Genomic DNA, 18,839 nt, shown 5'->3' on the forward strand with positions numbered 1-18,839 from the left:
AATATTTTCAATAAATTTTTAATGATGTCATTAAAAACTAATTATTAGCCAATGATTATTTTCATTTAAACTAATCTTACAAGTGCAACAAATAATCATAGTAATTTTGCAATAATTACAATACTTTATCTCTATAATTGTTCATAATGTACTCAAAACAAATGAAGATTATTACAACATTGCGACAACTTATAATAATGTTTAGATTTCATTTTATGATTAACTACTTTTCTATAAAATCATGTCAAACATTCGTACTACTTGTTGTAAACTAATCTCTGCAGCAATAACAAGATTAATGATTTTTGTATTACAATTTTTAAGCAATTAAATTACAATGCTAACAACTAAGAGCGAAAAACAACAACAGAAAGAAACCAATCAATGTAATAAAATCTCATTATGTGTGTAAATTTTCCAATCAATAGACGTTTTCAATAACGAAACAAATTACAAATTGAAAAGAAAAGTATCCTTGAATAAAATTTTATCAGCATACTTAGGAAAAGGAAATAAATTAAAGCAAAAACAACAATAAAGTATTTAAAACAAATAAATCATTTTTGATTTTAGTTTGTCTTTAAAATTTTATTTTAATTTGTTAAATGATTCGTGCATTAACAATTTAAAAAAAAATCAATATTAAATAGAAGTATTTTAGTAGGGTATGACTTTATAATGTTAGATATAGTGGACAACAACAACAATAAAGAAAAAAAAACTACCTGTATTTAAAGCTTATCTATTCTAATGTTATAAAATAGCACAATTGTATATATTAGTACGCTACAGTTGGTATAAATAACATTTGTGAATGTTTAATAATATTTTTCTTTTTGGGGTTAATTTTGACTTAAAAGCCCTAGAAGATCGTGTAATAGATTTCTTTGAATTACGTTCTTATTACCAGGTTTACTAGGCGAATTCGGGTGTTCAGTTTTATGGGGGCTAGGACAAATAACGGAACGATTGTAGCTATTTTCAATAAGCTTCGCTCCTGGGACAAATTAATGCCGAAATGCTGAACGTGAACACCTGCCATGATTGGCCTATACCACGGTAGTCTTCTTCAACCACTGGGTGAGCTCCTCTGACGAGTCACAACAGCCCCATTTTGCTTCACACTTGCCGTTGACAATTTCGATATATGGAATTTCCGGTCCAATATACGTACACTTTGCTGAAGTACTTGACCTATCTAATCTCTGGGCATTGCTGCAACGTTGCTCAATGGAATGGTCTTTCTTAAGTCGGAAATAGCACCTAGAGACGTAACCGTTACACCGAAGTACGAACCTATCAAATAAGCCGAAGACTTTGTTTTCACTCTTCACATAGACAAGGAAGGTAAATTCAATGTCAACACATGTATGAGATACATTTTCATCCATCATATACATTTAAGACCAACGCATTTCAAACGCTCATAGTCCCACATTCATTCCTATGTGGGGGTATCTGTTGTCAACGACAACAGCTCCGAACTTATCCCGAATTATAGACTTTACAGCAACTCACCCTTCCCGCTAACTTAGGTGAAAACTGCTGGCACTAGGTGAATCCGTGGAAGCAACCTTAACCAACTGACCAGCCAGGACATAGTCTTGCGGCAACTAGCCACCCTTAGTGCCAGATTATGTGGTTCTCTGGTAAGACCCTATGTAACATCATTCCAAGCACTAGTCGAGGAGTGAAATGACATCACCAGTTTAGAGTCCCTGCGGACACGAGGTACTATTAGCACCTCTTTTCCCCGACATTGCAATAACACCAAGAGGGTCTTTCATCTAAGAAACATGCCCCTGTGGGGAGACAATAAAAGATCACGTACGAAATTTCATTGAATTAACTTCAAAATTGCGATATGTTCAGTTTAGTTGTATGGCGTCCAATGTATAGACGTCGATATAGTTCGATACCTTGAGCAGATGTGTTTGAACATACTTCTTCAATCAGGTCAACTCGACAAAATATCGTCTGACATAACGAACTTTCAGCTAAGTTGGAGTGCCTTGAAATGTTCAAAACTTTCCACTTGGGAGTTAAGAGACGACTTCTCTATGGATTTAATTCAAAATTACGATCATAACGACGACCTAAGTTTCTGATTTCCATATTAACTCGATAAAGTGATAAAGTTGATGATTTATACATCGGATACACATATTTTAAGAAAACTTCGTTAGGAAGTATAAAATTTTAATTTTCATTTCCCTTGAGGCCATGAGGGCCTTCATGCTCTGATTTCCATATAAGTGATATATAAGTGATTTCGATAAAGTGATAGAGTTGATGATTTATACATCGGATACACATATTTTAAGAAAACTTCGTTAGGAAGTATAAAAAAATGATTCAAAAGACTTTAAAGTCAGAGTTATCATTGGTTTTAAAACGTTATTAGTTTATCTCTTGAATCCGTACCACTATTCGCAATTAGGGCAGATAGTGGTATGTATTTTATTCCAAGAACTGTTGAACATTAGAGGAATGAATATAAAGTAGTAACTTGTCAAGGAATCTTATCCATTAATAAGATATTAAAGGTTTTATTTAGAAATAATTAAGGTTTAGATAATTCTTCTATAGGTGGTTCAATTAAAGTCGACAATCCTTAAAAAATTTTTCGAAATTATATATAAAAACTTAATGGTAAATAAATGTATATGAATACATATATTCTAAACTGAGATTTGATACTTATTTCCTCGCCACAAAACACATATAAAATATTGATTTTTTTAAAAACTATAAATAAAACGAAACTCGATACTTTTTAAGAATTTGCTGGATCAATAAACTCACAAAACAAAAGACAATAAATCTCAGAAAAAAACAGATAAACATCAAAAATAATAATTTGAAAAATAATTTTTCATTAAAAGAAAATTTAAATTTTTCGAAATAATAAATAAATGATTAATAAGGTGTAATAAACCAAAAATAAGTCATTGATATCTTTATGAATACGAAGATTAGAGTAATAAATAATTCCCATATGCCTGGGTAAATGGATTAAATGACTTGTAATTACTCTAAAGCATACTTTACAATGACTACTACATACCGTCTGCATTCTTTGGAAGCAGTCTAATAATGTCTTACAAATAACTATATACTATTTTGTTAGAAAAGGGTAGATAAGATTCGGCATAGCCGAATACTGTATAAGTAGTGTTGATGTTTTTTCGTAACATGCTTTATATTCGTATTCAAAATAAGTAACTTAAATAAATACCTTAATACATACATATTTACATACATACATACATACATACATACATACATACATACATACATACATACATACATACATACATACATACATACATACATACATACATACATACATACATACATACATACATACATATGTCTATACCTATCGTATGTATGTAAAGAAATTACACTTGCGTCACCTTTTAGATTTAGTTTTGTGACACAGAAAATGTGGTCTATCGTACGTTGCTATAGTATTTTGTTTTTGCTCTAAGGTTTCCAAAAACAAAATCACACAGAAATCACACACAAGAAAGAAAACACCAACAACAACACAATATGATAACAATACCAAAAATGAATGAATAATAGATAAGAGGAAGAAATTCTAACTGACATACTACTCGCACTATTACTTAGTAAAAGATTATAAATACAACAACTACCAACTACGAGTATAAACATTGAAATATTTACAAAAAAATCTTATAACAAATAGTATGTACGCAATAGTATATCTTAGTATATTTTGCGTTAAGCCCTTATGAAAATAAAACCAACGAAAATCTCTAAGCAACAAGACTAAGAACAAAAACAACAATAATAACAATAACAGTAAACACACGTTCACTCTTACTTTCCGTCAAATGGTGTGAATGATATCAATAAAGAATATATATTACAATTTTTCCATATAGATTGATAAGCAAATCCTCTAATAATTGTTAAAAGAAACCTTAATAAGTTTGTTTTTATATATTTTTATTTGGTTTCTAACATTCGTACCAGGGATGGGAAGTGAAATATATTAGTCAAATGTCTAATCTAATGACTAGTCTAAAGACTACAGACTAATGATAACTAGTCTAATCTAATGACTAGTCTAAAACTAGTCAATTGCGTATTTCAAAGTCCTTAGATTAGTTAATAGACTATTTTATAGACTAGTCCATAGATTACTCCATGAACAAGTCTAATCTAATGACTAGTCTAAAACTAGTTAATTGAGTATTACATAGACTAGTCCATATTTCATAGACTAGTCCTTAGATTAGTTAACAGACTAGTCCATATAATAGTCCATAAACTATTCAACCAACTAAACAATTGAGTATTCCATTGACTAGTGAATGGACTAGTACATAGACTTGTCAACAGACCAGTTCACAGACTTGTTAATAGACTACACAATAGACTAGTTTGCAGACTAGTCAATTGACTATAACATTGACTGTGGCTTCCGGTAGGTTAGTAGTTAGTGTTCTAGACTGGTAGACCTGAGGTGGTGCGTTCGACTCCCACTTGAGACACAGTACCGATAGAGGCTAGGTGTATTTCTTCGGAGTTGATGTATCCTCCTTTTAAACTAACTAAAAGTAACTAACTATTCTATTGACTAGTCAAAAAACTAGTACACAGACAAGACAATAGACTATTTCAATGACTAGTCAATAGACTATTCCATTTACTAGTCCACAAACTGATCAATAGACTAGTCCATAGGCTTGTCCATAGACTAGTCAACAACTAGTCACTGACTAGTCAATAGACTATTATATTAGTATGTGGACTTGTCAATAGACTAGTCCACAGACTAGACAATAGACTATTTCTAGACTAGTTCATAGACTAGTCAATAGACTAGTTAATAGAATAATCAATAAACTAATCATAGACAAGTTCATAGACTATTCCATAGACAAGTCAACAAACCAGTCAATAGTCTAGTCGATAGTCCAATCCAAAGAAGAGTCAATAGGCCTTTCAATAAACTATTCAATAGATTAGTCTTTAGCATAGTCAGTAGAATAGTCCATAGAATAATCAATAGATTAGTCAAAAGACTAGTCTATGGACCACTCAATATATTAGTCAATAGACTCGTCCATGGAATAGTCCATAGACTAAATAATAGATTAGTCAATTTACTGGTCCATAGATTAGTCAATAGGCTGGTCCATAGACTAATCAATAGATTAGTCAATAGGCTGGTCCATAGACTAATCAATAGATTAGTCAATAGACTGGTCTATAGACTAGTCCATAGACTTATCAATATATTAGTCAATAGACTGGTCCATAGACTAATCAATAGATTAGTCTATAGACTGGTCTATAGACTAGTCCATAGACTTATCAATAGATTAGTCTATAAACTGGTCGATAGCTAGTCTATGGACTAGCCAAGGGACTAGACAATAGACTAGTCTATAATTAGTCAGTAGCCTATTCACTAGTCTATGATTAGTCAGAAGACTATTTAGTAGTCCATATAAAAGTCCATATACTAGTCAATAGACTAAACCGTAGACTTGTTCAGAGACTAGTCAAACGTTTAGTCCTCAGTTAAGACCAAAATATTATCCATAATCAAAAGTCTTGTCCACAGACTAGTTAAAAGAATAATACATAGAATTATATATGTACTAGTCAACAGACGAGACTATCGACTAGTCAATAGAATAGTAAATAGACAAGTCAATAGTCTGGTTCATTAGACCAGACCATATACTAGACTTGTCTAAAGACTAGTGAATAAAAATGTCTAAAGACTAGTCCATAGACTACTCCATATAAAAGAGTATAGACTAGTCAATGGACTAGATCATAGACTATTCCATAGACTAGTCCATGAACTAGTATATACTTTAGTAAATAAACAAGTCCATAGACTAGCCCATAGACAAATTCAAAACCTGGTTCATAGACCGGATCACAAATTGGTTTAAAGACTAATCCATAGAATACTACATGAAATACAGTGACTAGTCAATAGACTAGATCGTAGACTAGTATATAAACTAGTTCATAAACTAGTAAATAGACTAGCCCATAGAATGAACCATAATCTAGACCATAGACTAGTCCATAAAAAAAGTATCTTTTTAAGTATCGAACTTTAGACTTAAAAAGATACTTAAAAATTTTCCAACCCTGATACACACATACGCACACACAAATTCCTAAAACTTAACAGCTACAGATATAAAATCTGATTAAGCAGATACACGTTGTGGAAGGTAATTTCAAAAATGCTCTTTACTTGTCGAGACTTTTAAGAGAGCGCATTTTGTTTATGCTCTTTTTTTTGAAATTTTTAAAACTCTCCAGTTGGAAGAATAAGTATCTCAAAACTAACCATAGAAACACTTGTTGGATTCTTGTAATTTATTTTTTAGATTGTTATGAAGTTGAAAACAAATTCGTGAACGTATCTTGTCAGTACGAATACAATAGTTTAAGCTTGAACAACGTGTTAACGGTGAAATGCGTGTTAAACGTGCAAAATTTGTTTTATTTTTTTTTTTTGTTAAACGATAACGTGTTGAGAAAATAAAAACAAAAAATTTTACACAAAAAAGTATCTATGAGATTAATCCAAGTGAAATGTAAATTGTGAAATTATATAAAAAAAGTATAAATAAATTTATATAAATAAATTATTTTATTGAAAATAATAAGAAATGTTTTAGTTTTGAAAAAATCCTAAAGATATTTTATGGGCTTAGATGTATCTTTGAAATGTATTGAGTTACCATTTGTTAACATTTAGTGCAAATAAACTTATTTATATACAAGTGCTAATAAGTGCTTTAAATAAAAAATGTTTTAAAAAAAAATGTAAATTTACTTAAAGTTGTAAAAAATGGTTTTAATAGAGTGTGTAAAAGTTTAAATAAAGTAAATGTGTTAAAAATTCGTATAAACAAACTTGGATTACGAATTGAATTGTTAATTAAAACAAATAACAAAAAAAAAACTATAACAAATTTAAATTCAATTTAAAACCAGTATCTTCAGCCAAAAATTTCAAAGGCCAAATGAAAATATAAAAAAAAATATTTTGAATACAAAATAGTTTTTGTTTAAAATACAAATTTGCAAAAAAAAGAACATAGTGTTTAAAAATATCTAGTGGATTAACTATCTTTAAGATACAAATAACTAAAAACTACTCAAACTCTAGTTTTTATTATTAATTAAAAAATTTTTACTGTGCATGCAAACTCTTGTTTAATGAATTTGCTAAAATTTTGTAAAATGTATCTGTGAGATAAATTTATTAACATATTTTGAATAAATTAAAAACAAAAAAACATATTTCATTTTATAAAACAATATGTAATTAGTGTCAAATAAAAAAAAACGTTATTTTTAAACAACATTTTTACCAAACCACTTATACAAATGGATTAGCTGATATTTCCCGTAAGCTGTAAATGGTTTTTTATACCCTACACCACTATAGTGGAGAGGGTATAATGAGTTTGTGCTGTTGTTTGTAACACCCCAAAATATTGGTTCTTAAGTATACTTATAGGCTTAGAATCACATTCAAAATCGATTTGGCTATGTCCGTCTGTCTGTGTGTCCATGTAAGGCGTGTGCGCACATGCTCTTCTTTGATCCAAACTGATTATGATTGGAATCTTTGAAATCGGTGCTGAATTTTGAAAATGACAAACGATATATAGACAAAATTTCAAAAAAGAGTGAAAATCCTGAGACCAAGTTATTCTTTTCTACAGAATTGAGCTGCTTTGATATCTCGAAGAAAATTATCTGCAGAAGTTGTTTTAAAAGGATATTCAATCTTCTATCATGAAGCCTAAAAGCGGTCTGGAATTATATTCTCTAACTGAACTTTCCTAAAGTGTTATAAGGCTTTTCATCTTATTTTTCCCATTTTACACCTCGATTGTACATACTCGTGGATTCTATTCCGGATCAATCTTTAGCATAGGGAGATCGATATGTCAACAAAACTGTCGATTTCTGACGATTCCAGTGGTCAGTAGCAATAGGAAATATATTTTATAACAGAACACTCGTAGAGTGTTATAGGGCTTCCGATCGTAGTGAATTGTATTTTTGCCACATGGTTTTCGCTATTTTACACATATCCTAGACTGCGTGCCTATTCCGGATCAAAATTTTGAATATCTTCTAGTGAAATGCCACTTTCAGCCAGAGAGTTAACAATGGAACTATATGGTATCTGCAGATGATTCAGAATCTAGTACAGACCTATTAAGGAATGTATCGCCATCTCTTTGAGAGATGCCCGACACTTAATGTTCAAGTTTAATGTCGTGCTATTCTCATTGATAACCCTTAGGGTATGTATTGAGAAGAAGAAAACATTGTAGATCCTCTTCAAACTACCAAGGAGAATCGTTTTCCTCTCTTCTGTATAGTACTGGATTTCCGTTAAGAATGCAATAATCATTATTGCTTGGTAGTACCTCTGAATTACATAGAATGCTTTATTCCGAAATTTCAAAATATTCTGTCGAAATTTTTCTTAAAGGTTCCGATAACACTGGCCAGCAAATTTTGAAGCCAGAGATCAAATTATTTTTTCATAAAGTATTTCGCTGAGCTAAATGTGTTTCGAACCTCGAGTTGATTATGGGATCTTGGTTTAAAGAAATTGCTTAAAATTTTCTAGTTAACGTATTGCTCTTGAATGAAACTGTTTCATAAAAGCATATCTATATTCCTCTGGTCGGTGGAACACGATCGACGAATGACCTAACATAGAAAGGAAAAAATATGGCCTTATGAAACTGGACAACTCAGATGTTCTGCAAAAGTTCATTAGATGTTGATGAAGTATCAATAAACGATTTTGACTTGACCTTGCTAAAATAAAGCGTTTGAAATATCCCATTTAGCATTTGAAATACTGTTAGATGATTAATAAGTAAACTGAGTCTTTTTTGACTCCCTTTTATGACCTAAAAGTGATCAATATCACGATCATAAATAGATATAGAAGATTATCTTAAATAGATCATACAGAAAGTGCTTAAACATAACTAAAATATGATTCGAAAATGTCTGACTTAAAATTATTTTAATATGATTCGTAAACGATTCTAAAATGACCTACATTTTGACTCATGAATGACTCTAATTCGATACCAAAATGAGTCGGAATTGATCAGAAGTGAGAATTGTAAAAGTCTCTTTTAGAAGAGTCGCGGATGTGGTATCGTTTTTTCTCCCGGCGAAACGTCTTTTTCGACTCTCTTTTTTTAACCTAAAAGTGATCAATAAGTCGATCATATATAAGATGATCATAAAAAGATCATCTGGAAAAGGTATACAATTATTTAAATATGATCGTAAACGACTCTAAATTTATTATTATTTCGACTCACGAATGACTCGAAATCGATAACAAAATGAGTCGGAATTCATCAGAAGTTGCGCTAATAAAAGTCTCTTTTAAAACAGTCGCGTTTAGGGTATCATTTTCCCTCGCGAATGTATTATTTACAACAAGAAAATGAGCGTAAATGTGATCGTTTTAATCGTGCAGAAGAGTCGCGAGTAACTCAAATGAGAGGGAATTGATCAGAAGTTGCACTAATAAAAGTATTTTTTTGGAAGAGTCGCGGTTGTTTTGGATTCCAAATTTTCCTTTTTTTGCTTTCTATTGAACTACTAAAGATCATTTCATGTGGGTTTATTCTTAAGCTTTAACGAAAATATTTATTTTATTAAGAATTGGAATTACATTTCTCTTATTCTCAAATTGTAACTATAACAGGGCCTGTCATCTCAAATAGATATTTATTTTGTAAGAAATCTTTGTCACCACCACCACCATCATCATGACAACATTCACTCGATGACATTTAATGATAAACAAATTTCAATTGAATGTCAACAAGGTATTCATAGTTAATTATATATAAAGAAATTTAAATAAAAAATTGTATTTAACAAAGTTGTGTCTATGAATGACTTACAAGAAATTTATTATATTTAATTGAAAACTAGTTGAGACAATACTCATGAAAATCAATTAAAAATTTCAATTTCTTTTTTTCTCTTCTCTCTATCACTATTATAAAAGGCTATAACTCTCGCCCTCTACTAGTTACTTGTTTACCGGCTTATCAATTGTCATAAGTTTTTTTTTTTTTTGTTTATAATTTTTTTCAATATTTTTTATTTTTATTATTGTTTATTATTTATAAATATTCCATTTTATGTGTGTAGTTTTTCTATATAAAATAAAGGAGACACAACTTCACTATATAAACACTTCGATTCTTTAGTTTGACAGATAAGAATCTTAAAAGACATGTTCATTAATTCATTGCGAGTATAAATAGTAAATATTTGTAATCGTTTATAGTGTGTGTGTGTGTATCTGTCAGTAGAAAGTCACACTGTTAGCAGTGTTAGTCAGACACACAGTCAATGTTTAATATTTAATAATTATTTTTTATTAACTATTAAAAACTTTCATAAAATAGTAAAATTATGATTTTTTACACAATTGTTTTTTTCTTCTATATTTTATGGGTTTTAAATAGTTTTCAGAGTTCAGTTAAGTCTTCGTGGCGTTTTCTTTAATGAGGGAAATTTAATTGAAAGATTTTTTTTCTTTCAAAGCACGTTCCGGATTTTATCATTCCAAGCGTGATTTCAAAGATTTTGCACTTAGATTAATAGGAATGAATGAAATTTTTTTGTTTTATAGTTTCATTCATTAAGACGTGGGTTTCTGAACAAAATAAAGATTTTTATTTATTTTATAAATAGAATGTTAAAAAAAAAGCTATAAACTTTAACAAAGTAAGAAATTTCTTTAAAGATTTCTTTAAAAGCCCTTTAAAACTCTGAAAAATAGTATTAGTTTTGAATAATTTATTACAATTTCATCACCCATGACAAACCCCGCCTGGCTTATTAAAAATCATTCAAATTATTTTCAAATATACAATTTGAACTTCTATATTACTACAACCTTATCATGAAATAACTCAATTAATTATAATTTATTAATAAATTTTAAAAATTTTTATTAAAAATTCAAATTTTTATACCCCAAAATAGCAAAGTTTAAATGATCATTTATTAACTATACTTTAAACCTAACATAAACTTTAACTAAAGTTTTTAATCACAACAACATTAAAATTTATGAAAATTTAATTGAAATTTTATGCATTAAAACGATGTTTAATAAAGCTAAATATATTCAATGTAAATAATTAACATTTTATTTAGCAAACTTGTTTTTTTTTAATAAAATTCTTAAGATATGTATCTTTTAGATTGTTTTTACATTCAATAAATATAAATTGTTATAAAGCAGATGAATAGTTAATTTATTATAATTTGTTTTAAATACAATGAGAATTTTTATCTATTTTTTCTAAATTTATGGAGGATAGATAGTTGTCAATAGATAAGTAAATGTAGCCGCAAGATACTTTAGACAGATAGTATTTGTAAAGATACCGAGCGGAACATTTTACAAAGCTTATTGAATTTTGTGTGAAAAGCGTTGTAATATATAAAATGTGAATATAAAAAGTATAGGAAGTTTAAGAGTATTTCCCTATTTTCAATATAAGAAAGAATAGAATAGACTTCAAAACTATAGACTGATCTATAGACAATACTATAAACTGATCTATAGTCAGATCTACAAGTATATAAACTAATCTATAGCCAACACTATATACTGATCTATAGCGGAGACTATAAACTGATCTATAGTAAAGACTATAAACTGATCTATAGTCATGACTATAGACTGATCTATAGTCAAGACTACAGACTAATTTATAGTCAAGACTACAGACTAATCCAAAGTCAAGACTACAGACTAATCTATAGTCAAGACTACAGACTAATCTATAAACAAGACTACAGACTGATCTATAGTCAAGACTATAGCCTGATCTATAATCAAGACTATAGACTGATCTATAGACAAGACTATAGACTAATCTATAGGCAAGACTATAGACTAATCTTTAGTTAAGACTATAGACTGATCTATAGTCAAGACTATAGACTAATTTTTAGTCAAGACTATAGACTGATCTATAGTAAAGACTGTAGACTGATTTATAGTCAAGACTATGGACTAATCTATAGTCAAGACTAAAAACTAATCTTTATTCAAGACTATATACTGATCTCTAGTCAAGACTATATACTGATCTATAGTCAAGACTATAGACTAAGCTATAGTCATGACTATAGACTGATCTATAGTCAAGACTATAGACTGATCTATAGCCAAGACTATAGACTGATCTATAGTCAAGACTATAGACTGATCTATAGTCAAGACTATAGACTGATCTATAGTCAAGACTATAGACTGGTCTATAGTCAAGACTATAGACTGGTCTATAGTCATGACTATAGACCGATCTATAGTCAAGACTATAGACTGGTCTATAGTCATGACTATAGACCGATCTATAGTCAAGACTATAGACTGATCTATAGTCATGACTATAGACTGATCTATAGTCAAGACTATAGACTGATCTATAGTCATGACTATAGACTGATCTATAGTCAAGACTATAGACTGATCTATAGTCAAGACTATAGACTGATCTATAGTCAAGACTATAGACTGATCTATAGTCAAGACTGTAGACTGATCTATAGTCAAGACTATAGACTGGTCTATAGTCAAGACTATAGACGGATGTATAGTCAAGAAGAGTGATCTATAGTGTAGACTATAGACAGATCTTTAGTCAAGTCTATGGACTGATCAATAGTCAAGACTATAGACTGATCTATAGTCCAGACTATAGAACGATCTATAGTCAAGACAATAGAGTGATAGATCAATCTATAGTCTTGAATATGTTATTGTCTTGACTACAGATCACTCTATAGTTTTGATAAAAGATCACTCTGTATTCTTGGCTACAGATCACTCTATAGTCTTGACAAAAGATCGGTCAAAAGTCTTTTCTTTAGATTCGTCTATTGATCAATCTAATCTGTGATAGATTACAGACTGATCTATTACAGATCAGTGATTTTGTAAGGTCAATAATTAGTATGCTAAATTTGCCGTTTAATGGTATTAGTATGCAAGAATTTGTTAAAAAAATACTAAGTTGCCAAAACATGTATGAGGATCGGTCATTAAACTTTTAAGCACAAATTGATTTAACAGTAAAAAAAATAACGATTTTAACACAAATACTTTAACAAAGCCAAGTTCAAATGTTAACAAATGGTACAAAACAATTTCATAATATTTTACATAAATTTAAAACAAAAAATGCATTTTACTAGCAACATAAATCATTTTTTTTTTTTTTGCTTAAGAAAACATAATAATCATTTATCTTGGTTTTTTAATCAATAAAGTACAAAAAGATGGTAACAACAATTCTAAGAAATTTTGTAAATAAATTATAACAAAAACATAAAATTAAAACGAATAAATAAGAAAAGAAAAAAAAACAAGAAAAATTAAATAAATAAATGAAAAAAAAGAAAACCGGTAAAAATGTATCTACAATTACCCAATATGGTGTTAAGAAATACAAGATGAACAGAGAAAAAAACAGCAGCAAAAGTAATAACGATCTAGAGAGAAATAAAAAAAATAAATTAAATTTCCTTTAAAGAGTAACAAGAATTTAATGATTTTCAAATTGCTTGTTAAAACTTGAATAAAAAAGTGAAAAAAAGAAGAGAAATACAAGAAAACTACCAAGTAGCCACAGCAAACATCAACTAACAGATACTTGCTTACAGCAGCAGAAGCAGCCGCAGCCAACTGGCAACAAAACAAACATGACAATTGTCAACAGCAACAAATGTAATGACACCAACAACAGAGGCAATGATCTCTTAACAGTCAACAACAAACAACAACAAAATGTAACAATTTAGTTAAAACTAAAATAACAACAGCAACAACAACAAAAGTAAATGATTCACATTTTTTTGTAAATAAAAAAGCAAAAGAATAAATTTTAAAACAAAATTGAAAAAAAAAAGAAATCCTTTTTAAAAAAGCCGACGCCTCTTTAAGAAAATAAAAAAACAACAAATAAAAAGTGTTAATTTACAAAAAAGTTTATAAGAAAAAAGAATAAATATTTAACAAAAAATACCAAAAGTTTAAAAAAAGAAGATTACAAAACCATTAAAAACAAAACCCAAACACGGCTAAAAAAAACTTTAAAATATTCAAGTTCAAAGTACGAAATAAAATTCAGTGTTTTTTTCTCCAAGTCAGTAAAAATTTTCGCACTTTTTATATTAAACCGTCAATTTAACTTGAAACAACAAAACAACAACAACAGCAAACAACAAAAAACAGCAACGCAACATCTTTACTGCGATACAGCATTATTATCATCATTAAACCAGCAAAATCCAGTGGCCGGCTGTCTGTTCCTTTTTGTTTAACTTTAAAGTCTTTGCTTATTAACTCGTCTACTACATGGAGCTTTGGCGTTTAAAACTAAACTTTTTAATTCAAAATAATATTTTTATAGAATTTTATTTTAACAACATCTTCAGCAGCTTAAGGCAACAACAACAGCAACTACTTGTCCCTAATAGAATTATCGCCTTGATAAACTCCAAAGCGAAGTTTCATCATCATCAACATTATTATTATAATCGTCTCCAGCTTAAAAAAATAGGGAACATCATTGGAATACTTGAACGTGCCTTATTATGTCCACAACAAAGGATAAAATAAATTTTCAAAATACTTGGAGTTGTAATAAAACAACTGGTCGCCGTTCTGGAAGTGGGTATAGCTGCAGTTTTTTAGGTAACATTTCTCATGGTGTCATTTTATTGTTATAGTTATAGTTATTATTGGTAATTATCGGTAATTTATGGCTTTTACACTTTCATACACTTTACATATTTTTTAAACTACATTTTTATACTAAAACTTAAAAAAAAGTCGGGAAAAAGTCGATGTTGTTCAAAGCATCGACTCTTCATGTATCGCAAAAAGTGAAAAAATCGAGAAAAAGTGAAAGATCGACTATTGATCTTAAGATTTCTCCTACGGTTTCTATACTTTTTGTGGGTTTAACCTTTACCCGAGAATCATTTCCATCCATAAACATTTGGGACTCTATACAAAACTTTACATTGATCAGATCAGGACTTTATATTCTCCTCGTTTCGCTCCTCTTACAAGGAATAACAATCAAAACCTATAAAGTAAGAGGGTCTTGAATTCTTTAGAATCACATCAGATTAGGTCTTTGTTTTCTTTATTGTTCCTCTTACAAGAAACAACAATAGATCGTTCTTTCTCTCGGTCTATAAAACAATCGCTCGAGCAATATATAAATATTCGTAACTATTCTATACAATCGAATGATATCTTATAAATCGTTTAATTATTCATTCATATCTAGAACTTCAAACCAACACAAGATCTCCTAATCCCTTCTTTTGATCATTAAATTTACAAGTTATTGATCAAAAGTAAAAAGGAATAAAAAGATCTTAAGTAAATGAATTTGGTTCCAAGTAGTAATAGAAACCAGAATTTCGTCTACCATTTGGGAATTGGATTTAATCATAATTGGTTTCTTCTCATTTTCTTTTAAATCAAAATTTCAATCACACAATAAGATAAATAAAGTCATGATCAGGCGTTGAAAAGCATTGATCTTAACAAAATTATATCCCTTCAACATAACAACCGATCTTTCGCTAAGAAGTTGTCTATACTCGAAGTACATATTACCAAAGATCCACAACTTTGATCATTTACAGTATTTTTTATTGGTCTCTTTCTAAATCGATTTTGTGCCAAAGAACTGAAGATCATGGAATAGAAAAAATTGATTCCAAATGATCTACACTGAACAACCGATCTTTTGAGTTGAAGATCCATTAAATCGTATAATATAAGCTGTGTTTAAGGAGACTTAATATGAGCTGACGTTTAGACAGTGCAGAAATGATCTGGTTTTGAACTGTTTTTTATGAAGATCGCTGGAAAAGTAATAAGTGTTACAGCTAATGGAAATACTCAATGACTCAAATTTCAGCATTTCCAACTAATAAACCGATCTCTTGTTTATAAAATCCATTGAAACCGTGAACCGTCTTTATAGATATTATTTTATCAATTTTACCAACATACTCAACAATTCAAATACTCACTTCCTTGTTCACACCATAATGCCATTGATCTTTTTCTGATTTTTGAAGATCGTGCAAAAACAAAAGTTCATCTTTAAATGAACAATCGATCGTTTAGTTTGAGGATTTATTAAATCTTATAATGTGAGCTGTTTTTGGGGGAGATGGGCCCTTTGTACTCAAATAAATACTTTACGATTGATGTCATGGGATTATATTCGCATTAATCTATTTTTGATCAATGTAAGTGTCTCTGAAATTCTCCAATGATCGCTGGAAAACATATAGTTATTGCAACATAATGACATCATTTCTAGCATTTCCAACTATACCACCGATCTTTTGATACAAAATTTTATCAAATTTCATTACTTGTACCGTCTGGGGAGATCATGAGCCGTATTTTAAAAGGCAATTCATTTTGTATTAAACTGAACGTTCTTTACTTTTTTCAAAGAATGATCAGACTGAAAGACTTCATTACCTTGTTTTGTATTTGGTGTTAATCCAGCAAAAAATTTTGATGAGATCATTTTGAAATTGATCCTTTTTCGTTCCTTACCAAGGAGAGCAAATCTACGAAACTTAATTGCAATGGTGACTCCATTTTGGACTCCTTGCTAGAAGACCTTCCTAGTAATGACTTCTGTAGAAGCTGTCAAGTCCAATAGGAAAAATAGAGTGCTTTTCACTTCCTCTGTCTGTGTCATGTACTAGCAAAGCATAGATTGAATCTTTTAGATGCCGAGGCTGTTATCCGAAAAATAGATTCCTTTATTTGTTAGACAAAACCAGAGTAGATGGGTCGAAGTGAACTACAGGATCAGGGTCAAACATAAACAAACTCCCTACCCCAGGTTCTAGACTTTATATCACTTTTTCGATGGCAAGAAACTTTGTTTGAAACTCAACAAAAACTTAGTTGATCGTTAACGATCGTTAAATAAACTATAAAGGAATTATTTTCATTAAAGTTTAATAAACTCGAAGAGTAACGTTGATTCAGATCGTTGATAATCATAAATATGAACTTGTTATTGCTAAAAAATAACAATCTTCGTGATCTTAAACATCTTTTTTACATGGATCATTATCATGTTTCAGTATTAGAATTGGCAATTTTTATCCTGTAAAATTCCAATGTCATGTACGATTTAACGGACCTATTCGAGGCTGATATCCGAAGGATAGATTCCTTTATTCGTGAGACAAAATAGTTTTGATAGAAAACCAGAGTATATGGGTCGAAGTGAACTAGAGGATCAAATATAAACAAATTCCCTACCCCAGGTTCTAGACTTTATATCACTCTTTCGTTAGCAACAACCTGCGTTTGAAACTCAACAAAAACTTAGTTGATCATTAACGATCGTTAAACAAAACTAACAAACTATTATAAGTTTTCATTAGAGTTTAATAAACTCGAAGAGTAACGTTGATTAAGATCGTTGATAATCATAAATATGAACTTAAAAATAATGATCTTAATGATCTTGAACTTCTTTTTTTTTACATAATTGTTTAGGGTTTCAGTATTAGAATTTTTCTTGCAAATTTCCTAACATTATCATGTGAATTATGAAAATTAAGCAAAACCTATTAAGGGAAATAATTTACATCAACTTTCATTAAAAAACTACACAATCCTTTGCCAACTGAATAAATGCGTTTTAATGAAAAGAGAAGAACAAGAATGAAATTTAATTAAATTCAATTTTACTCAAATTACACCCAACGTTTAAGAATTTCAAAAGTTATTATTAGAGACTTCTTTCTGACTTCACACACAACTCATTATATATAAGAATATATATTTATTTGTAACACAATAAGTGTTTCTTTCTTCTTAACCAAGTTAATAGTTCTGAGAACAACTTATTATAAACTTTACTAAATGTTAAATAGTTTATAGACAGTCGTCCCCCAACAACAAGAACAACAAAAGCAAAGTTTTAACAGTTGACCAACATCATTATCATCAAATCGAAAGAAAAACGTACAGAAATAATGAATGTAAAGTAAAGTAAAAAAAGACCTTTATTTCCACATAATTTTCTAAACATTAACTTTTAGACTGATCGTCATCAACGCCAGTCATCAGCCCAACATCGACAGTGCTATCATATCATTTTCACTGGCTATAGGAATAAACATATTTTATAAACCCACTTTATGTCTTCTGAATTTATATTTATATTCGAGTAGTAGTTATGGCTATTTTACATTAAACTATATAATTTTTTTTTGTATATTTTATGTTTAAAGCATATTTTACGCTTACATTGTGTTCTGCTTGCACGTCTGGCTACTTTTGCTATTTACTGCTGCTATTTTATTTTTACTGCTTTAAGCTCTATAAATAAAATGATAATGAAGGGTTCTTCTTCGCATATTTTCTGTGTTTCCACTTCTGCATTTTCTTCCTTTATGTTCACATTCTGTCTGCCACATTTTTATGCAACATTCTCACATACACTCACAACATTTACACAACATTTTTGTTTCCTTAAAAATGCAAAATATGTTGGCTGTACATATGTATGTATATGGGTATTCTTTTGCGTATCTAAGTATTTAAATATTTTATTTAATGTTCTGTAATGCGCTCATTTTAGTTGTAAGTATATTATTTTTCGAACAACACAAAATTATTTATTAGAACACTGTATGGTTTTTATTACTAGAGCATGGTTATT

General features: G+C 29.6%; 1 protein-coding gene and 1 long non-coding RNA gene across 5 annotated transcripts in view; both read left to right on the forward strand.

Annotated features, from left to right (window-relative positions):
- LOC111677108 (protein TANC2) overlaps positions 1-18,839 on the forward strand; it is a 161,452-nt gene that overhangs the window by 23,565 nt on the left and 119,048 nt on the right. Inside the window, exon 1 of one of the 4 annotated variants that reach the window (XM_046953348.1) lies at positions 14,020-14,779. The exons of 2 other annotated variants lie outside the window; for them this stretch is intronic. In XM_046953348.1, the coding sequence (XP_046809304.1) occupies positions 14,704-14,779 (76 nt within the window). In that variant the 5' untranslated portion in view covers positions 14,020-14,703. Of the gene's footprint in view, positions 1-14,019; positions 14,804-18,839 lie in introns of those variants that run through there. One more of the 4 variants, XM_046953347.1, reaches the window with a different exon arrangement.
- LOC124420467 lies at positions 6,449-13,969 on the forward strand. The gene is made up of 2 exons (XR_006941233.1): positions 6,449-6,634; positions 13,336-13,969. It is a non-coding gene; the product is annotated as an uncharacterized LOC124420467 (long non-coding RNA).

The sequence above is a fragment of the Lucilia cuprina genome, chromosome 5 (assembly GCF_022045245.1).
Source record: "Lucilia cuprina isolate Lc7/37 chromosome 5, ASM2204524v1, whole genome shotgun sequence".
In the NCBI taxonomy this organism is placed as follows: Eukaryota; Metazoa; Arthropoda; class Insecta; order Diptera; family Calliphoridae; genus Lucilia; species Lucilia cuprina.